A 22689-nucleotide genomic window follows, 5' to 3' on the forward strand; every position below is an offset into this window, starting at 1 on the left:
CGATTAGTCTTAAATGTGCTACTTGCTAACTTCATGGAATGCCCCCTAATCCTTTTATTATGTGGTTGTATTTCCTTGTTCCATTCAAAAGTCTGCCTGCGGCATTTTGCAGTACTTGTAGTGGATTTAAGTGACTAGGCAGAAGTCCTAGAAGTAGGGAATTACAGTAATCTAGGTTAGAGAATATTAGAGATTGTTATACTGTTCTGAAATCAACTATGCATAGTAAAGGTTTCAGTCAGTTTAGGATTTGCAGCTTGTAGAAGCCAGATTTGATCAGTTTGCTAATGTGGGCTTTCATTGTTAGATTTTCATCAATTTGGACTCCTAGAGCTCTTACTTGAGTTGCTGGGATTAAATGGTGATTTCCAAGATCAATACCTGGAGGAATAGATTTTGGTGGATTTCGGCTCAACCAACTTAATTTGTTTTTAAGATTCATGCAGAGTTTCAGTTGTGCAAGTTTTTCTTTTATTGTGATCATATATTCAGAGATGAGTGATGCTGTTTTCTCAAAAGAATTTTTTTAGAGGGATATAGAATTGCAGATTGTCCGCATACAGAAAGAAATTAATTCCTAGCTCTGTTAGTAATTTGCACAACGGTAGCATATTTTATATATATATATATATATAAAATAGGGTTGCTGATAACAGGTGTTCCGCAGGGTTCAGCGCTATGTACTGGAATGTGTCAGATATGTGATTGCCTAGTTTTACCTGGAAAGATCTATCTGCAATGAATGAGGTGAACCATCTTAGTACATTTCTATCAATCCCTATATTTCTCAGCTGGTGACATAGAATATTGTCAATACAGAAACAGAAATGACGGCAGGGGGGCGCTACACACCACGAGGCAAGATGGCCGCTTAATTTTCCAGCTCCCACAAACCCTCACCTCATCCATCTGAATTAGCAAGCAACGCGGACTTCCACAATCGCTAGAGTTAGCTCAAGCTTTTCATTAATCTGGACTGATGTTCACAAGGAAAAAAGGCGGAATGGCGGCGGAAATGAGAAAACCAGAGCCTGACATAGCGGACTGTGTGGCGGGAGACGGAGACAGGTCGGAAACAGAAGCCCCGATCCTTTCCCCACAAGCTACAGCGGACTTTGTTCCGACCCTCTCTGATTTGCCTACTAAGTCTCTACTGAGTGGTTTGTAAAGCTACGCGCCGAAATGAAGTAGCATAAGGAGGACCTGCTAACTTCTTTCTCTGAGCTACGGGAAGACTTTATGGCATTAGGCCAAGAGTTGATGAGCTTGATATTCGAGTGAACAGTCACGAATCGGCATAGAGAAGAGACTCAAATGGAGTTGATCACGCTCTCTGAAAAGCTTGAAGACTTAGAGAACCGGTCCCGGCGCCTTAACATCTGGCCCCGTGGGATCTCAGAAACGGCAGAATTTGCAGATAGCATGGCCGCCGCGAGATCCTTCTGCGCCTTTCTTCTTACACAACCACCATCTGGAGCTGCATCGCTGGAGGAGCAGGAGGCCCCTTTCATCAAAATCGAATATACACATCGAGCCTTAGGGGCGCGCAGGGATAACAGACTGCGGGATATCATTTTAAACTTTCATAGTTATATCCAGAAAGAAAGCAACTTGGCAATAGCGCGCAAGAAAAAACACTGGGACTGGAACTCCCTTGAAGTCTCCGTTTACCAAGATTTAGCTGCCAGTACCTTGAAAAAGAGATTCGAACTGAGGGCTGTCACTGAGACACTGCGCCGTGCGGATATAAAATATCGTTGGAATTTTCCATTTGCCCTGACTTTCCAAATAGAAGGCAAAACGTATCGACTGAAAACTTCAGTGGAAGCCACTGACATCTTTTGTCAAGCAGGCCTTACTCTTCACCCATCTGTACAAACAGCAGCGTCTCCTGGGCCTGGGTGGCTGCGGCTCCAAAATGGCAACGAGTAGAACTGCCAAAGAGAGGCTCATAAACTGCCACCATTTCAAGACAGCTTGCCGGAGCAGGGCTAAAGCGAACTTTTACTGTGTTTTATTAAGTAAAGGGAAAGCTTCGTACTATAACAAGACTGAACTGTAATATGTTTCCCAAGTTTGCAATGCAGGTATAGCTCAGCGTTGCGTTTAATCATCAGAAGTTAGATTATGGGTGATGACGTTTAAAGTTTAATGTTCACTTTATTGTTTAGGAGGTGGGGGAGGGGTGGAAAGGGGGCCGGATTGTCTTGGGTGATGTATACCCCTAGGGTGGAATCCGTGGAGGGACAGCGGATTATGAAGAGAGGGAACGTAGCCCTGGGTAACAGTGTGGGAACAGAATGCACATACATGATGCTACTCCGGGATGGGAACTTTCTATGCCAATACTTCTTTACACGTACCGACTGGTGCGGGAACACTAAGCAGCTGATCCAGCCTTTGCTTCATTCTTTTTCACCAACATACACCACATAAGAAATGATTTGTGTTGCCACCTTTAATGTAAAGGGATTAAATACATATAGAAAACAGTACTTACTCCTGAGAGATATGAAAAGGTTGAATTTTACAGTGGCCTTTTTACAAGAAACTCATATTCGCAAGAGACACGAACACCTGGTATCCTTAGGAATATCCACATGCATATTTAGCCGCAGCAGGGAAAGATAACAGATATGCTGGGGTGGGAATATTAATTTCTTCAGCGATTTGTTTTCCTTAAAATTAAAATGGGTAAGGATATATATTCGCTACTATTAGTTTATGCACCTAACCAGGACCAAATGTCTTTCCTACCAAGGATTAAGCCGGAGGTCGATGCTGGCGCGAAGTTGACGGTGCCGGTTCTGATGATGTTGATGCAATAGATGGCGTCGGGGTTTGAGCACGGAAGAGAAGTTCCATCTTCTCCATTCTAGCCTTGCGACCTTTTGGTGTCATTAGGGCACATTTGGTGCAGGTTAGGACATCGTGCTCACATCTAAGACACATTACACAGACTTTGTGAGGGTCTGTGATGGACATGGTGCGATTACAGTCCGGGCACCGGCGGAACCCAGACGCCATGGCCATAAAAAAATTGAGCCACGGTACGGTCGATGGCCAGTAGGCCGCGAGGGCCAAACTAGACGGTAATCGACGGAAAACGGGTAAAAACACTTACCAGAGTACCGTGGCTTGAAAAAGTTAAAGGAGGGACCCCTGTGGGGTAAATTTAATTTTAGTAATTCCGTGAGGAAAATTCCTGTCAGGAATCTCTGCAGAGCTCCTTAACTGCGTGGCTACTGCTGTGCGGAAAAAAGAAGACTGAAGAGGGACCCCTGCTGGCTGCAGGGTTAGTGCCATGCTAGGCATGCCCAGTAGGGGCCAGTCAAAGTTCTGGAAACTTTGACAGAAGTGTTCCGTGATTGGGCTCCATCCTGTGATGTCACCCATATGTGAGGACTACCATCCTGCTTGTCCTGTAAGAAAGGACCTTAGAGACCTTGTGGACAATACTTTGAAATCCTTAGTTCGGTGCACGGCAGCAGCTTAGAGAAGAGACAACTGAAAGGTGATATGATAGAGGTTTATAAAATCATAAGAGGGGTGGAATGGGTAAATAGGAGATTCTTATTTACTCTTAAATATAGTATTTAAGAAAGAGGACACTCCATGAAACGAACAACCGGCAGACTTAAAATAAATCGTTGAAGTATTTATAACTCAGAGCACAATTAAGCTTTGAAATTTGTCACAGGACTTGGTCAAGCCAGGTTCAAAAAGAGGTTTGGATAATTTTCAAACAGTTATTAACCAGGTTGATTTTGGAAAGTCATTACTTACCTCTGGAAGTGAGCAACAAGAAATAGGTCTACTTTTTGGGATCTGCCGAGTACTTGTGACTGAAACTGGCTATTGTCAGAGACAGAATGTTCAATGGGCCTTGGTCTGACCTACATGGTATAGCTTATGATTTTATACAATCACTGAGAAACGGCGTCAATTGTCCTGCACATCTGAGTGAAGTAGATGGCTGAGTGACTTAAGTGGTGAAGAGAGGAATGCTTTCAGTTTCATTCCTTTGATCTGTCTACCTCTGGGCAACATCTTAGCATGCTGTACATAATGGGGGACAGACTAAGGCATCTGGAACATTTTGAGTGGTGAGCCATAATAGACATTTTTCAACTAAAAATTGGGGACACCGCCTGAAACTGATCAATTGGTTTTCCACCATGATAAAAAAACAAATAAAAAAAACCCAATCTAGAATTGTAAAGCAAATAATTTTTAAAACTGTGCACTTTATTTTCTGCTCCACAGAGACTAAGAGGTCCATGAGGAAAAAAATAACACTAGAAAAAAAAATATTTTTACTCTCAATACTTTTATATATGCTGTTTTAGAATATGGTTTAATGTATAATGTATTTTAGTTGGTCACTGATGTCTAATTATGATTGTTTTATTGTAAACCACCTAGAAATTTTGACAGGTGGTATATAATTTTTTTTAATTAAATAAATATGCAAATATCCTGCAGGAGAAGTATTAAAGGAAACAAAAGAACATCTAAATAAATGTACTTTACATAACCTGGCAGAATTGAACACACATTCAGTCAAAAGAGCAGACACAAGAATACTGGCAAAGCTCAGGAAGTGCTGGAACTCTCACTCATGCTTCAAACAACCTCTTAGTAGCTGTCCTCTCACAACCTTTTGATTCTTTTGAGCTTCAAGAGCTGTTTCATGTTGGAACCATCAAATTTCGTTGTCCACCTCTGTGGCTGATTCATCCTGCTTGGCAACGGAGAAGCTGTGAAATTCCTTAGACACCCTATTCTCTGTGCGCATCTATATTATTTTATAATATTTTGTATTTCTAGATCATCTTTTCAATTTTAGCTCAAGGCAGTTTAACGTTTTTCAGGTACAATAAGTCCCTGTCTTAAAGAGTTTACAATCCAAGCAAGAACCAAAGGCAACAAGAGATAAGTAACTTCCCCACGAACACAAAGAATGTCAGTGGGTCATTATTTATAAAGCTGCTAGGGACAGAAGCTCATCCTTTGGGATGGGCCAAAAGTTAACTGTAGAGCGAGTAATGCTGCATATTTAACCAAAGTGTTCTATTGGAAGATGATGCACATTTGGAGTTCCCGAGTAGTAAGGTGGCTGATCTTGCCTCACTAAAGAATCTTGCTTCTGCACTCTTCCCTCTCTTCTCCTGTCTCCCCTTCCCCTCTCCTCTTTCTGGCCTGCTCCCATCCCATGCTCCCTGTTCATTGTAATTTCCTCCTATATTTGAGTTACCTGTAAACCGGCGTGATGTGCCATACGAACGTCGGTATATTAAAAGTTGTTAAATAAATAAATAAATAAGGGAGTTTTAGGTGCTTAAAACCATATCTAGTCTGTTTACTGGAATTAGGGCAGAACACAAATTGAATTGACTCTCTGCCTGTTCATTTTACTTTCTCATATCTTACTGTCGTAGTTGTATAGATGAATAAATAACAATTTAAAAAAGCAAAACAAACCATAAGTGGGGGAAAGAAAAAAGTGTTACTGCTGCTAAAATCTATAATGAATCTGAGCTCTTTGCTTGCCCTCTGATGCTTTGTGGACTCCAATGCCTAACTCAGCACTAGCAGACCTGTGGCCATGCTTACCGCTTTACTCATGCACAAACACAACAGCCCTTACCTGGAAGCGATACATTTCTCCACTGCGCACATTGTTATCCACCGTACCGCCAAAGATGTACACGGCATCGCAGATCACTGCTGCAGCATGGAAAAGCCTTCCGCTGGGTAGCTGTTTGAGAGAAGCAGAGGTCTGAGAATAGGCCAGAGCTGACAGGATTTCTCTGGCCACCTACTGTAGTAGACAGGAAAAACAAGCCACTACGCGTCCTCTCTATTAAGCCCTTAGTGCTTCCCATCCAGTTCTCAGAGAGCCATCAGTGCACAGCTTCTCTCCTTATGCCTTCCATTTGACTCTTCTCAAGGAGCCATCATGCACAGCCTCTCTTCCTTACGCCATCCCATCCAGTTTTCCTCAGAAAGCTTTGAGCACAAAACTCTCTCTGTGCTCCTTCCCATCTGCTGCTTAAGGAGTCCCTATACACTGCCTCTCTCCTTCCTTGTAGCCTCACACCTTGCGTCAGTACTGCAGCATCATTTTATGGGTGAAAGGCTAAGCAGACACTTATTTCCAGAGGGGAAGTCATGCTGGTTTGAAGTAACAAAAATCAACACAGAGGCTAGTACCATCTTATAGACTGACTTGCTGAGGTATAAGCTCATTTCATCATATGCATGAAGTGTAGTGGGAGGTGAGCATGTAAGCATGCTGATGGAGTCGGGGTGATCAATTCTCTTAGTCACGCTGCTACTATAACAGACTTCAGCATCTCCACCCTGAAATGGAACATCTTCAGAGCTTTCGTGAGCTGCTTCAAGTCCAGAAAAGGGCAACAGACACCTCCCCCCCCTTTGGTACTACTAAATAAATGGAATACTGAATCTGACCCCATTGAGAGAATGGGAACGGAACCACCACACCCCTATATACAGCAGCCACAAAAATCATTCATAGGCTTTCCCTTATGAACAGATAGACAAAGAAAAACCAGAAAGCATCTGAGTGCAGCTGTCCCTGATGACTCCTAAGATCCACTGATCTGAAGTAATGTGGAACCACTTCAGGTAAAAGGGAGGATTCTTTAAAATTTGTAACTAATCATTAAAATCATCCATTGTACCTGAAGACTGGAGGGTGGCCAACAAAACCCAATATTTAAAAAGGGCTCCAGGGGCAATCCAGGAAACTATAGATCAGTAAGCTTGACTTCAGTGCCAGGAAAAATAGTGGAAACTATTTTAAAGATCAAAATCACAGAGCATATAGAAAGAAATGGTTTAATGGAACACAGTCAGCATGGCTTTACCCAAGGCAAGTCTTGCCTCATAAATCTGCTTCATTGTTTTGAAGGGAATAATAAACAAGTGGACAAAGGTGAGCAATTAGATGTAGTGTATTTGGATTTTCAGAAGGCGTTTGACAAAGTCCCTCATGAGAGGCTTCTAAGGAAACTAAAAAGTCATGGGATAGGAGGCAATGTCCTTTTGTGGATTACAAACTGGTTAAAAGTCAGGAAACAGAGAGTAGGATTAAATGGTCAATTTTCTCAGTGGAAAAGGGTAAACAGTGGAGTGCCTCAGGGATCTGTACTTGGGCCGGTACTTTTTAATATATTTATAAATGATCTGGAAAGGAATACGATGAGTGCGATAACCAAATTTGCAGATGATACAAAATTATTCAGAGTAGTTAAATCACAAGTGGATTATGAGAAATTGCAGGAGGACCTTGTGAGACTGGAAAATTGGGCATCTAAATGACAGATGAAGTTTAATGTGGACAAGTGCAAGGAGTTGCATATAGGGAAAAATAACCCTTGCTATAGTTACACGATGTTCGGTTCCATATTAGGAGCTACCACCCAGGAAAGAGATCTAGGCATCATTGTGGATAATACACTGAAATTGTCAGCTTAGTGTACTGCAGCAGTCAAAAAAGCAAACAGAATATTAAGAATTATTAGGAAGGGAATGGTGAATAAAACGGAAAATGTCATAATGCCTCTGTATCGCTCCATGGTGAGACCGCAAGTAGCACATTTAAACCTAATCAGAGACAATTCTTTTTCACTCAACGCATAATTAAGCTCTGGAATTTGTTGCCTGAGAATGTGGTTAGTGCAGTTAGTGTAGCTGGGTTTAAAAAAGGTTAAGATATGTTCATGGAGGAGGAGTCCATTAACTGCTATTAATCAAGTTGTCTTAGAGAACAGCCACTGGCATCTGTGGCATGGGATCTACTTAGTGTTTGGGTACTTGCCAGCTACTTGTGGCCTAGATTGGCCACTGCTGGAAACAGGATGCTGGGCTTGATGGATTCTTGATCTGACCCAGTATGGCAATTTCTTATGTTATCCTTTTAAATTTTGGGGTGTCATTTCATGTGTCTGCTATTTTGAAATATTTGATTGTTGTTTGGCTAATAAACACATTTATGTGCGTTTTTATAATTATTAGATGTTCATCGGCTCTTTTGACATTTATTCTTTTTATTTGTATGGTTTTTGTATAATTTATTGTTTGATATTTTGTGAGGAATGATGATTATGATTCTGTTTTCCATTGTTGCACTGCACTATGCAGTTGAGCTTGCTGTAGTTTCCAGTTCAGTTTTTGTTGGCACATTTCTATTTATACTTTATAGACTTCTCTATTCCTTGTTTGGTAAGGGTCTGTATTTTAAAGGTCCAATTATTCTGTAACTTTAAATCTTGCTGTGAAAAGGATGGTACTTATTACTGGCTTTTACAGCATCAAGGTCATCTCTTCCTCATTTGTATTTTAACAGAAGTTGAAATTACTTCTTACCTGATAATTTTCTTTCCTCTAGGACAGGCAGGCCAGTCCACAGAACTGGGTTAGGCATGCCAACTAGCAGATGGAGACAGAGATCAACAGACTCACTGATGTCACCTTCATATACTCCAGTAGTGACATCAGCCTGCCAGTATTCCTGAAAAAATTAACTGTGGACAACTGGACAACTCAGAGCTGCATTCCGCCCAACAGAAAAAGTCCTGATGCAAACTAACTGTAGGATTAGAGGCCCAAGAAGAAGGAATCACATCTTCAGCTGAAGAAATGGGAGTCACTCCTCCAGGAAGAGCCACAGACCAGGCTGCTGTAACATCTAAGACTGCCCAAACCAGATTAGGAAGCTTTACTTTATTCAAATTTATTAATCACATTTCATAATTCAAGGTAATGGAGAACAAAGGGGAGCCTCTGCTCTGAGCTACTCCCTTCTTGTGGTTCCAACATGGCCACTGTTCCCGCTGCAGCAGCAAGCACACCAGTGGGAATGGCCTGTAGATGACCCCGCCAATGCGGTCCTTTCAGGGCAGACAATTCCGCGTGCTGCCCTCTTTCCTACTGCCCAATAGTAGTTTGCAGCATGGGTGGATCATGCTATGTGCTTTGCAAGCTCCTGAAGAGACATCATTACTTCCTCCCTTACCTCTCCTGCCTCAGCTCCTCAGATGGCAAACCATTCTTCTGCCTTTTGCTATTTTTTTTTTTTTTACACAACTTTAAGAAGCAGGAACCGGGCAAAGCCACAGGGCTCAAGAGGAGGGAGGAAAAAGAGGGAAGCGTTGTTTATTTATTTATTTATTTATTTTTTTAAAGAAAGGAGAGATTGCAGAAGAGGAGAGAAAAAAAAAACCATGAGCAGGGAGGGGGAAGAGGGGTATTTCAAGCAACTGCAGCCAAGAAAATCAGTGTTCCAACAACTGGAAGCCCCTTAGTCCACTGGAGGGAGTACAAGACTTTTGCCTCAGAAACTGCCATCCAAATTTCTACTTCATCAGGCCTAATCAAGCCTCAGTTCACAACATGGAATCTTACCTGCCATCTGCTGGAGACAGAGAACATTGGCAGGCTGAAGTTAGCATGGGAGTCTAAAAGGGGTGATGTCAGCAATCCTGTTACTCTCTATCTCCATCTGCTAGTTGGGAGGCATAACCTATGCATCTGGACTGTTCTGGCTGGAGGAATAGCATATTTTATTGCATTTTTTATTACCATATTTTTCGCTCCATAAGTCGCATTTTTTTCCCCCAAAAGTTGGGGGGGGGGGGGGGGAAATGTCTGTGCGTTTTATGGAGCGAATATTAAAAAAACAAAACAAAACAAAAAAAAACTACAACCCCCACATCCTCCTGACCCCCCAAGACTTGCCAAAAGTCCCTGGTGGTCCAGCGGGGGCCCGGGAGCAATATCCTGCACTTGGGCTGTTGGCTGCCAGTATTCAAAATGGCGCCGATAGCCTTTGCCCTTACTATGTCACGGGGGCTACCGGTGACATTGGTCGGCCCCTGTCACATGGTAGGAGCACAAGATGGTGCCGGCCGTCCATTGCTCCTACCATGTGACAGGGGCCGACCAATGGCACCGGTAGCCCCCTTGACATAGTAAGGGCAAAGGCTATCGGCACCATTTTGAATACTGGTAGCTGACGGCCCGAGTGCAGGAGATCGCTCCAGGGCACCCGCTGGACACCAGGGGGGGGGGTTTTGCAGTTAATTAAATTTAAAAGGTTGGGATGGGGAATGGGGACAAAAAACCCCAAAACATTTTATGCCCTCCTCTAATTTGCTCCATAAGACGCACAGACGCCTGGGAACAGAGCCGGTTTAGCTCACCATTTATTTTTTTTTTTTTAATTTTTCCTGCTTTGAATTCTAGGTGTGTCATATGGTCAGGTGTGTCTTATGGAGCGAAAAATACGTTAATTACTTCAATTCAGGTTTGAGTTGGTCTGCAATAATTTCATTAGTATTGTCCAATCTTCTCAGGAAAGTGGGGGAGAAGGGGGGAGGATCAGTGGCACCAATAATGTCTTGGAGTGACAAAAACTTAGCGACTCCTTCAGTGATGGACAAGTATGCAGTAAGGAAACAATGAGGACGTGGTACCGGAACAAGGTAAGAAATCAGTGAGAATGCAGTGATGCCACATTACCTCACTGTCCATGCTAGACTGGATCACTTCCCATGTCTGAGAGTCCACGTCATAGCAGTGCAGCTCATTGGGTAGCGTATTGTCTGCCGCACCTCCAAACACATAGAGATGGCGGTCAAATGCTACCATGGTGTGTCCATACCGGCGTTGAGGTGGAGGAGGAGAACCACGCAGTAGGTGCTCTGTGGGAATGCGTGTCCAACTACAAAAGGAGACATAACAAGGATCTTCAGATTGCTGTGCCCTTATGTAAATCTAATATCCTCAGCATAAGAGTATCAATGAAATCTCCTCAGCAATGCCTCAATGACATGGCACCCTGTTCTAAATGGGGAAGCAATACACCCATGCCTCCCCTGCATCACTTACACTTTCTCTTGGAACTCAAACTGGAAAAGGTTGTTGGTGATCTTAGCTCCACTCTGGCCAGAGAAAACAAACATTTTATCTCTGCACACAGCCACTGGGAAGTTACAGCAGGATGGAGGGATCTCACCGCTCTGCTCAATCTGTAGGGAGAGCAGAAAAACTGCTGACATCCAACATTGCACAGAACACAGGCACCACCAGAGGAAGCTGCACATGCGACACATATAATGTCCTTTACATGTGTAGCGCACACAGTGTCCTTTACACTCAAGTGTAGCACACAAACCACAGCCTTTTCACACATGTAACACTCATTAAATGTACATACCACATACTTTACAGCTATACACCATGGGATAGATATTCAAACGCTACTTATACAGCTAAGTGACAGTTGTTGAATATATGGCTATGTTCAGCAGCCGCCATTTAGCCAGATAAGTATGCATCCAGTTAAGGAGATAGCCGGTTATCTTGGGAGTGGGCAAGGGGCGGATCAAGGCGGGGTAACTTATCTGGTTATCATAACCAGATAAGTGCCTATATTTAGCCTTATCCGGTTAAGTTAATCAAATAAGTAAGACCAGCTCATTAGCAGGTCTAACGTTATCTGGATATAAAACTTATCCGATTAATAAGCACTTATCCAATTATATTCAGCAGCATAGCCATCTACTGAATACCCATTCTAAGTTAACTGGATAATTAATATCCGGAAGACACAGATAAAGGAAAATTAGTTTCTTACCTGATAATTTTCGTTCCTGTAGTACCAAGGATCAGTCCAGGACACCTGGGTTGTGACTCCGCACCAGTAGATGGAGACAGAGCAAGACCTGTCGGGCTCACCCATATATGGTCACTCTCCTGTCACAGCCCCTCAGTCTTACGTTATGTCAAAGTAGCAAAGGACAGGAACTAAATAGAGACCCATCCCCAACAGGGAGCAACTGCAATAACCCCCAACTGGAACAAAACTCTCAACAGAGAAAGCAGAACAGTAAAACCGAAATACTGAACACCAACGAGCGGACTCTCCGTTTCTTCCGAACAGCACGGGCGGGATCCTGGACTGATCCTTGGTACTACAGGAACGAAAATTATCAGGTAAGAAACTAATTTTCCTTTCCTTGTACGTACCAGGATCAGTCCAGGACACCTGGGATGTACCAGAGCCAACTTACCGAGGGTGGGAAGCAGAGAGTCCCGCACGGAGTACCCTCTCTCCAAAACCCCCGGCAGTGTCCTGAACATCCAGCCGGTAATGCCGTGTAAAAGTATGCAACGACTTCCAAGTAGCCGCCCTGCAAATCTCTTGGGGCGACACCTGAGAAGATTCTGCCCAGGAAGCCGCGTGCGACCGGTTCGAATGAGCCCTGAGACCCTGAGGCACCGGCTTTCCCTGTACTATGTACGCGGAACCAATGGCCTCCTTGAGCCATCGTGCAATTGTAGTCTGGGAAGCCATGCCCCCACGCTTTGGACCTGAGATCAGCACAAAAAGATGATCCGTCACACGGAACGGATTGGTAACTTCCAGATAGCAGAGAAGTGTCCTCCGAACATCCAACCTCCGCAAGTCCCGCCATCTTTGACCGCGACGTATCCCAGACGTCGAAAGCGGGAAGCTCAATGGACTGATTCAAATGAAACGCCGAAACCACTTTGGGTAAGAAGGAAGGGACTGTTCGTAAGGAGACCCCGGAATCTGAGATCCTTAGGAACGGTTCCCTACAAGACAGCGCCTGTAACTCCGAAACACGGCGCGCTGAGACAATAGCGACAAGGAAGGCAGTCTTCAACGTGAGATCCTTGAGGGTTGCCCGCTTTAAGGGCTCAAAAGGAGCCGGGCACAACGCAGAAAGTACCCAATTGAGGTTCCAGGCCGGGCATGGAGGACGTAATGGAAGACGAAGATGTTTGGCTCCCTTCAAAAACCGTGCAATGTCCGGGTGCAGTGCCAAGGAGCCCTTTCGCCCCTTGCCACGTAGACAACCAAGTGCCGCCACCTGGACCCGAAGGGAACTACATGAAAGACCTTTAGCCAAACCAGCCTGCAAGAACGACAGGATATCGGATACGGGAGCCGAGGTAGGATCCACATTGCGCTCCGCACACCAGTCATCAAAGACTGCCCAGACGCGAACATACGCCATGGAAGTAGACTGCTTTCTGGCCTGCAATAACCTGGCAACTACCGCATCCGAATAACCCTTCTTCTTCAAGCGCTGCCTCTCAAAAGCCATACCGCGAGACAGAAGTGATCCGCATCCTCCAAACAAACGGGGCCTTGCCGAAGAAGCCCCGCCAACCCCTGAAGACGAAGGGGCGATGCTACCGACAACTGGATGAGATCTGCGAACCACGGGCGTCGCGGCCACTCTGGCGCCACCAAGATCACTTCTGCCGGATGCAGCTCTTTGCGTCGAAGAATCTTGCCGATCATCGGCCAAGGAGGGAACACATACAGCAGTACGTCCATCGGCCAGGGTAGAACTAACGCGTCTACTCCTTCGGCCCCTCTCTCCCTCCGACGGCTGTAAAACCTGGGCGCCTTTGTATTTTCCCATGTGGCCATGAGGTCCATATGTGGCGTCCCCCACTTTTCGCAAATGAGGTGAAACGCCTCCGGCGCCAATTCCCACTCTCCGGGATCCAGATGATGATGACTGAGGAAGTCCGCCTGAACATTGTCGACTCCGGCAATGTGAGATGCCGCTATGTTGCTGAGGTTGTACTCCGCCCAGGCTAACAGGAGCTGCGTCTCCTCCGCCACTAGTGGACTTCTCGTCCCCCCCTGACGGTTGATATAAGACATGGTGGTGGCGTTGTCAGACAACACTCGAACCGCCTTTCCCCGCACAAGCGGCAGAAAGGACTGTAGTGCCAGGCGAACCGCCCTGGTCTCTAGGCGATTGATGGACCATTGAGCCTGGGCCAAGGGCCACTTGCCCTGCGCCGACTTGCCCAGGCAGACCGCTCCCCAGCCGGAGAGACTGGCATCTGTGGTTACCACTGTCCAGTCGGGCACTAACAGGGACACTCCACAAGTCAAGTGGTCCGCTTCTAGCCACCAGTGAAGACTGGCCCTCGCCTGGGCCGTGAGTGGGAGTGGCAGATGAAACTCCTCGGACACTGGCTTCCATCGGGAAAGCAACGCCGATTGCAAAGGACGCAGATGAGCAAAAGCCCAGGGGACCAAAGCTAGCGTTGAAGCCATAGAACCCAAAACCGTCAGATAATCGCATACCAGGGGAAGCCGAAGAGACAACAAGCGGCGCACCTGACCCTGCAGCTTGAGGACTCTGTCCTTGGATAGAAAGACCTTGCCCCTCTTCGTGTCGAACAGGGCCCCCAAATACTCCAGAGACTGGGTGGGTGCTAGATGACTCTTGCTGAGGTTGACAACCCAACCCAGGGACTGCAAGAGCGTGAGGACTCTGTTGACTGCTTGTCAACACTGGACCTCAGACTTGGCCCGAATCAACCAATCGTCCAGGTAGGGGTGTACCAGGAACCCCTCTCTTCGGAGGTGAGCCGCAACCACCACCATCACCTTCGTGAATGTCCTGGGAGCCGTGGCCAGCCCGAAGGGAAGAGCTTTGAACTGATAATGCCTGCCCAGAATACAGAACCTGAGGAACCGGTGGTAAGACGGCTGGATGCCGATGTGAAGGTACGCTTCTGTGAGGTCCAATGAAGCCAAGAATTCGCCGGGGCGGACAGAGGCAATCACTGACCGGATTGTCTCCATTTTGAAGTGTGGAATGCGAAGGCATCGGTTTACCCCCTTGAGATCTAGAATTGGTCTTGAAGTGCCGTCCTTCTTTGGCACAATGAAGTAAATGGAATAACGACCTTGGCCGCGCTGCTCGAGTGGCACTGGGGAAATCGCCCCCAAGGCCTGCAGGCGTTGAAGGGTCCCCCGTACCGCTGCGCACTTTATGGGGCACTTGCATGGCGACACCAGGAACTTGTCTGTCGGAATCCTTGCAAAATCTAACGCGTAACCGTGATTTATCACGGGGAGGACCCACTGGTCTGACGTTATCTTGGCCCATTCCTTGACAAACAACTGCAGCCGAGCTCCCACGTCTGGAATGAACGGCTGAAGCTGAAGCGAGGGATGGACCGGCCGCATTTCGTTGGGAGGCCTTGGAGCTCGAGCCCCCCGGGGTTCCACCCTGCCGGCCGAACCGCTTCCCCCGAAGGGACTGAGGCCATGAGGACGACCGTGAGGAACCGGAACGATAGGAAGGACCTGCGGACCTCTGGGGACGTGACCTCCTGTTACCACGGAAACGGGCACGGTTGGAGAAGGAGGATCGGGCTCTAACCCTATCCTCAGGCAACCTGAAAGCTCTATTCTCGCCAAGAGACAACATCAAATCGTCCAACTCCTTGCCAAACAATAATTTACCTTTAAACGGCAGAGCCCCGAGGTGAGCCTTGGACGAGCCATCCGCAGCCCAATTCCGGAGCCAGAGGAGCCGACGGGCCGACACTGCCGAGACCATGGACCTGGCCGAAATACGAAGGAGGTCGTGTAGCGCATCTGCACTATACGCTATTGCCGCCTCCAGCCGATCTGCTTGCTTGGCCTCCGCTTCCGAGAGGCCTGCATTAGCCTGGAGGACCTGAGCCCATCTTAAACTGGCCCTCATAGCGAAGTTACTGCAGATGGCTGCCCGGACCCCCAATGATGAAACTTCGAAGATCTTCTTCAGCTGTACCTCCAGCTTCCTGTCCTGTATATCCTTGAGAGCCGTGGCTCCTGTAACAGGAATTGTCGACCTCTTCGTCACGGCGGACACCGCCGCATCCACCTTCGGTAGTCGGAGAAGTTCCAGCGCATCCTCTGGCAACGGGTAGAGCCTATCCATAGCTTTGCTCACCTTCAGGCCCAACTCCGGAGTGTCCCACTCACGGAACAAAATGTCCGAAGCCGTAAACAGAAAAGGGAAAGCTACTGCTGGACCCGTGAGACCCAGCAGTACCGGATCCATGTTTGCTGCCTGCCGGGGCACCACCGGCGGCGCCTCCACCCCCAACTCCTGGAGGATAGCCGGAATTAGCGGGGTTAGTTCCTCTCTGCGGAACAACCGGACCACCTTTGGGTCATCACCCTCGACGGCCGGCGTTCCTTTCCCCGCTCCCGGCTGAGAAGGACTCTTGTCCGTCGCATCGTCGGCCCCCTCCCGGGGGCTCTGCAGCCAGGTCATCTTCCTCCTGGGAAGTAGAGTCGGAGTCCGTGATCTGTGGCATCCCCCGCACCGGGTGCTTCTGCCGCGTTGTGTCGCCCTCAGGGACCGCCGAGGATCTCCTCTTCCGGGATCCAGCTGACCTGCTGGATCCCTTCGCTTTCCTTGGCCTCCTTTTACTTCATTTATACTTTAAGATTTTGCGCAAAAGGAGCGCAAAATCGGATGAGCAGGAGGACCCGGAGCCCGCAGTTTCCTCTTCTGATCCGGACCCCTCTTGGGACCGGGCCTCCCCAGGGGCTTCCCCCGAGGGACGTTGCTGAGGCGAAAGCGCGGGAGGCAAGCCGCCATTTGCAACTGCCACCCGCATGGCTTCCCTGACTGTGGCCAAAATGCGCGGGAACGGGTCCCCTGGGCCGTCAGCAGCGGTGGAATCGCGAGGTGGCGAACGCGGCGCCCGGGATCGGCCCTCCTGACTGACCCCCGACGGACCTTCGCCCCCGGCGGCACAGGCCGCGCAAACGCTGTCCTGGGATAGGCGCGAGCGCGCCGAGCCGCACGCGCGGCAGACGGATCCCCTCGGCATGCGGCCCCGATCCGAAAAAGCCCCGTTTAACTAAACCAAAAAACGGCGCAGGTGGCGACGAAGACAGCCCCCCCCTGAAGGAACGGAGAGCAGGCGCGAAGTAGAAGCTGCGGCGCAAAAATAAAACAGGCAAACTTTTTTTTTTAAAAACCGCCGCTGTCCACGGTCCTGAGGCTCCTGTTCCAGCGGGGGTGAGTGAACCGGGCTCCCCGGTGTCACCCCCGACGCTGCTACTCCTCTAGGCGGGTCCTCGACCCTAGCAGCGGCCTCAACCAGGGGGGGATGGTCCCCTCAGAACCTTCCAAACCCCCCTGGGAGGCAGGACCAGCGGGGATATATCCTTTCAATAGAGGAAAAAAATTCCTAACCTTTTTTTTTTTTTTTTAAAAACACACCAATCAAATCCAAGCTAAACAAAAAGAACCTAAACAAACCAAAAAACCCCAGGGAACAGCCAAAACCCCCAGGGACCAGGGCTGTGACCAAATCTGCACCATCTACTGGAGACAGAGTAAGACTGAGGGGCTGTGACAGGAGAGTGACCATATATGGGTGAGCCCGACAGGTCTTGCTCTGTCTCCATCTACTGGTGCGGAGTCACAACCCAGGTGTCCTGGACTGATCCTGGTACGTACAGGGAACTGGATATCTTTAAATGCTGGGCCCCACATACCACATGCTTTCAACAATACAACGTTCATACTACAATGCACATGTACAATATAAACACCTTACACATACATATTACACTGTGTGTGTGTGTCAGCGAGGCTTTTCTCTGTCTCCATCTGATGGCAGAGATGAATAAACCCAGGAGTCTGGACTGATCCGGGTAAGTACAGGGAAATAATTTATCATTGTTTCTTTTAATATGTATAAAGGAACAAATGAGTAGTGGAACATTCATATTAAACTCTGCATTCTGGCAGAAAGGAATCACCCATACCAATAGGTGACCTTTACCTAATCAATACATCCCACTCGCCCACTCCTCACCAATATTCATATATCAAATTTTATTTCCCCACATAATCCTATTATCTCATCTAAGAACATAAGAAAATGCCATACTGGGTCAGACCAAGGGTCCATCAAGCCCAGCATCCTGTTTCCAACAGTGGCCAATCCAGGCCATAAGAACCTGGCAAGTACCCAAAAACTAAGTCTATTCCATGTAACCATTGCTAATGGCAGTGGCTATTCTCTAAGTGAACTTAATAGCAGGTAATGGACTTCTCCTCCAAGAACTTATCCAATCTTTTTTAAACACAGCTATACTAACTGCACTAACCACATCCTCTGGCAACAAATTCCAGAGTTTAATTGTGCGTTGAGTAAAAAAGAACTTTCTCCGATTAGTTTTAAATGTGCCCCATGCTAACTTCATGGAGTGTCCCCTAGCCTTTTTACTATCCGAAAGAGTAAATAACCGATTCACATCTACCCGTTCTAGACCTCTCATGATTTTAAACACCTCTATCATATCCCCCCTCAGTCATCTCTTCTCCAAGCTGAAGAGTCCTAACCTCTTTAGTCTTTCCTCATAGGGGAGCTGTTCCATTCCCCTTATTTTGGTAGCCCTTCTCTGTACCTTCTCCATTGCAATTATATCTTTTTTGAGATGCGGCGACCAGAATTGTACACAGTATTCAAGGTGCGGTCTCACCATGGAGCGATACAGAGGCTATCATAACCTGTATTTATACCATGCTGTTATCTCATCTACTGTGAACATTAATGGTCTTCCATATGCCTCAATCATTAACTCTCTTCAGTATACCCATATTAATCACAATCAGATCAATGGATATGGCAATAGATAATCTGCTAGCTTGTTACCATATATAAAAGCTTAACATGTAAATTTGTGATTTGTCACTATATAAAGTAGAACACAAAGAACTCTGCCTTTGCTATGTTGCCCTTCTTTCTGTAAAGATTTGCTGTAACTATCAGGTCCCTAATAATAAAGAAAAAAATTATTCTATCAAAACCTCCTTCTGCTGAGGTCTGAGGGAAGGGACCCTAAAGAGAACAGCAGATCCTCAATTTCTGAGCTGTGCAATCCTAAGGGCTGCAGAGCTGGTATAGAGATACTCCTGCAGTTTGTTACCTGAATCCTTGAAGATAGCCACACAATACCTCATATGGGACAGGATCCGCTTTGTGCCGGAGGAACATCATTGCAGTCAATATGGACCAAGCAGATGCAATGAGGGTGAAGCATTTTGTAAGAACTACTTGCAAAATGAGGATTAAAAGCACAGACACAAGAAGCAATCCAGAAACTGTAATCAGTACAGAGACAGAAAAACTGTCCTGGTGGCATCACTAGGTGCAGCACTCACCTCCTCCCAGCATGTCAGCTCCCGGTCCTGTAGGCTGATAGTCCACATGTCACTGAGCCTGCATCACAGAGAGGAGGAGAGTTAGAACATCTATAAGCCATACCCCATCAAGCTGTCACCTCTCTCAATTCTCCTAGCAAGGACAACCACTTCATAAACAGTGATATTAGTTTCTGGATTTCTATAACCACTGAAACAGATGTAATTTCAATACTTATTTTAGCACTCATAAAGATGATGGACTAACAGTATTGGAAAGTGGAGTTGTCAATAAAACAGGTAAAACATGGGCAGCAGCAGTATACAATATCTTCACAGACAGTGCTACCACACAACAGGTGCAGCAGCAGGCAAGCTTCATACACACACACACGGTGCCAATGGGATAGCACAAGCGGTCTGTAACTCCCCAGACAATCTGGATTCTGACTTTTCTTATGCAAACTTTCTTTATGCAAGTGGCTTATCTTCAGCCACATTCTCACTCAGCATTTATCTTCAGTATTCACTTTTCAGCATTTACATTCAATATTCAAATTCATCTTCAGTGTTCACCTTCTTCTGGAAACCCGTGGCAGTCTGTTCCCAGCTGGGCCCAGACTTATTCTTGCTCTCCAGGATCCGCTCACCTATGTCTCTAGCTTTTTTGTGGACCATGCTAGATGCCTGGTCCAGCATTGGTTAAGGAGGGTTTACAGGGACATCCCTTCACATACCCTCCCTCCTCTCAGCTCGGACCTGTCGGGATATATTCCAGGGAAGTGAAATTTCTCCCCAGTACGGCACCCTGGTCTGAAGTTGGGCTGACCCTTCCCCTATGTTACCATGCTGGGACGAAGCAAGCCACCCTGTGTCTAAAGGCCCTTTCAACTTTGTATGTTTTCTATACAATTCCCCAGCAACTTTGCTATAAAACCTGAGTAAGGGCTTATGGCTCATTTTCTATCCTCGCCAAGATCACTTTTAAACATATCACCACTATGCCCTGTGCAGCTAAGATTAACATGGCGGCGACGCCGGAGAGGGAGCACGACCTATCTGGCCGCATCTTCTAAGCCATCCACTGGCACCGGGGGCAGCACCTAGGACGCGCTAAGAGTGCTCCCCCCCCCCCACCGGATCGAGGAGAGAGAGGAGAAGTCTCCAGTGCCACCTCGGCTCCTCCGCCTACAGCCCACCCACCTCCACCTACCAGATCAACACGGCGGCGACACTGGAGAGGGAGCACGGCCTACCTGTACGCATCTTCGGAGCCATCGGAGCACCGAGGGATAGCGCCTAGGATGCGCTAAGAGCACGCCCCCCCCCCCCCCCCCCAGATCAAGGAGGGAGTCGCCGGCGCCGCTTCAGCTCCCCCGCCTCCACAGACCAGATCAACGCAGCAGCAATGCCAAAGGCGCTTGCCCCTTTGTGCAGACTCGAAGCGCTTTATTCCACTGATCCCTAGACGGAAGACTACAATCATGGATCAGATGCGCTTCACTGAGTCTATACTAGAACGGGGTCTACATAGAGATCCAAGGAGAGACCCAAGAAAGAACCAAAGAGGAATCACAAACTTGGTCTTCCCGAGAAGTACTAACTCTTCCGCTATCTCTTCCTGCTTAATGTTTACTCTGCTCCTATTAAATGTTCAGTCTTTGTCAAAAAAAAAAATCTTTTTGATTAATGACCTTCTTTTATCACTGCATTGTCTGTTTGCTCATTCTGGCCAGGTGGACGTAATACACTCCCCATTGCTATTTTATTCCTCTTTTCACCTGGATTTTCTATCCATAAAGATTCAACATTGCATTTTGTTTCCTGCAGAACTTTTATCCTGTTTGACTCAATGCCCTCTTACATATAGTGCTACCTATCCATCAATATAATTTGTACCCTGGTATCACCATGTCCCATTGGCTACCCTCCTTCCACCAGGTCTCTGAGATGCCAATTATATCTACCTCTTCATCCACTCTAAACATTCCCATTTACTTTTTAGATTTCTAGTATTTGTATATAGACTTTTCAAAGTATGTTTTTTGTTTGTATTAACAACCTATAAGGATAATTCAGAATCTTTCTATTCTTTACTTAAAGACACCTGGTCCACTTTGGCATTTATTGCAACCTCTCGACTGGGATGCCCTAATTTCCCTGTTCTCTTAGTATCCTTCATAGATACATCATTCCGAACCATGCGCTTCTGAGCTTTCCCCATTATCTAGTTTAAAAGATGTGCTATCTCCTTTTTAAAGGTTAGTACCAGCAGCCTGGTTCCACTCTGGTTAAGGTGGAGCCCATCCTTTCGGAAAAGTTCTGTGGATTTTTGCATTGTTATATTTATTCTATTTATTGATTCAGATTTACTGAAATTTGTTTTATAGATCTTGTATTGTTGTATTTATTGCATTTAATGATAGGGATGGTTGAACTGAGATTGCTTTCCTGCGCTATGCTACTTAAGATAGCGTGTCACCTGCAGTCCCTCAGTATGAACTGTACCCAAGCCAAAATGAGATTAAACAAACAAATTTGCCTCCCAAAGCAAGCAGGGAAGAGATTAAGCCCCCAAACTGGAGCCCTTTCATCCATAAAGGAGACTGAAAACATAAAATAGGGGAACAATCTCTGGATAATTGCAAATGAAGCTCATGGTGCCAGGCTTCCAGCCCTGCTTCTGACTGAGCTGGAAGCCCAAAGGAGCAAGAAGAAAGTGCTGGATCAAATAAAGGAAAGTTGGCAAAAAAAAAAAATAAATTATAGATCACATGAAGTTAGGAAGAGATTTTACTTTTTTATCCACAATTTGTTTTCCTACTCCTGCCACTGTCTTTAGCTTATGTACGTCTGCAGATCCTTCCAGAGTTAATGAGGGTTGCAAACTCTATGATACTCCATGCCTTGCTGTGCAGAAAAGTAACAGGGAAGAGATAACAAACAGTACCTGGCATTCCCATCATATCCTGCGAAGATCCAGAGTTTGTCATTATAGACGGTAGCGCCATGCGCAGATCGGGCCACAGGCAATCTGTGGAAGATAAGCAAAGGTTATACCCCACCTGTCCAGGTACAACTACATCTGGAGCAGGCGCAGAGAAAGAATAATGTTCTGCCACACATGGAATCGGCAGGTATATAGCGAGAATAACCGCCCATTTCCATCACATGTGGAATCACCATGTACAGAAAGGCAGGGATAAAAGAATAACCATTTGACAAACTTAAGGCTAAATAGTTCACCACCACAACACCTCCTCGCCCACACCAGCTTGAACTCTTCTGCCCTCTCCCCTACCTCTCCCTCTGAGACACTCTTTACCTGCCTCCAACTTTCTCTTCTCCCTCAGACACGAACTCCCTCACCTTCCTTTTCTCTCTCAGATATCAGCCCCCACAACTGTCCTCCTCTAGCAATCCTCTCTCAGATAATGTCACACAAACTCCAGCATGCACTTCTCCAAGACATCCCCTTCCTTCACCCACTCTAACCTTCCATTCTTCCTTCCTTCCCACCATCTTCCTCTCCTATCTCTCACATCCAATCCCTAATCTGCCCTCCACCTTTATCAAACATCCCCTCCATCTCCGTCCTCTAGATCAGCAGTTCTCAGCCAGTGTGTCGCCAAACTTCCCGGTCCCCAGCTGATCC

General features: G+C 46.6%; 1 protein-coding gene across 1 annotated transcript in view; it reads right to left on the reverse strand.

Annotated features, from left to right (window-relative positions):
* Nucleotides 1–22689, reverse strand: part of LZTR1 (leucine zipper like transcription regulator 1) — an 84448-nt gene that overhangs the window by 42753 nt on the left and 19006 nt on the right. The window contains exons 6-10 of the mRNA XM_029619773.1: nucleotides 21985–22068; nucleotides 19056–19113; nucleotides 10921–11060; nucleotides 10552–10753; nucleotides 5651–5761 (exon numbers count right to left, since the gene is read on the reverse strand). Of these exons, the coding sequence (XP_029475633.1) occupies nucleotides 5651–5761; nucleotides 10552–10753; nucleotides 10921–11060; nucleotides 19056–19113; nucleotides 21985–22068 (595 nt within the window). The remainder of the gene's footprint in view (nucleotides 1–5650; nucleotides 5762–10551; nucleotides 10754–10920; nucleotides 11061–19055; nucleotides 19114–21984; nucleotides 22069–22689) is intronic.

The sequence above is a fragment of the Rhinatrema bivittatum genome, chromosome 11, assembly GCF_901001135.1.
Source record: "Rhinatrema bivittatum chromosome 11, aRhiBiv1.1, whole genome shotgun sequence".
NCBI lineage: Eukaryota > Metazoa > Chordata > Amphibia > Gymnophiona > Rhinatrematidae > Rhinatrema > Rhinatrema bivittatum.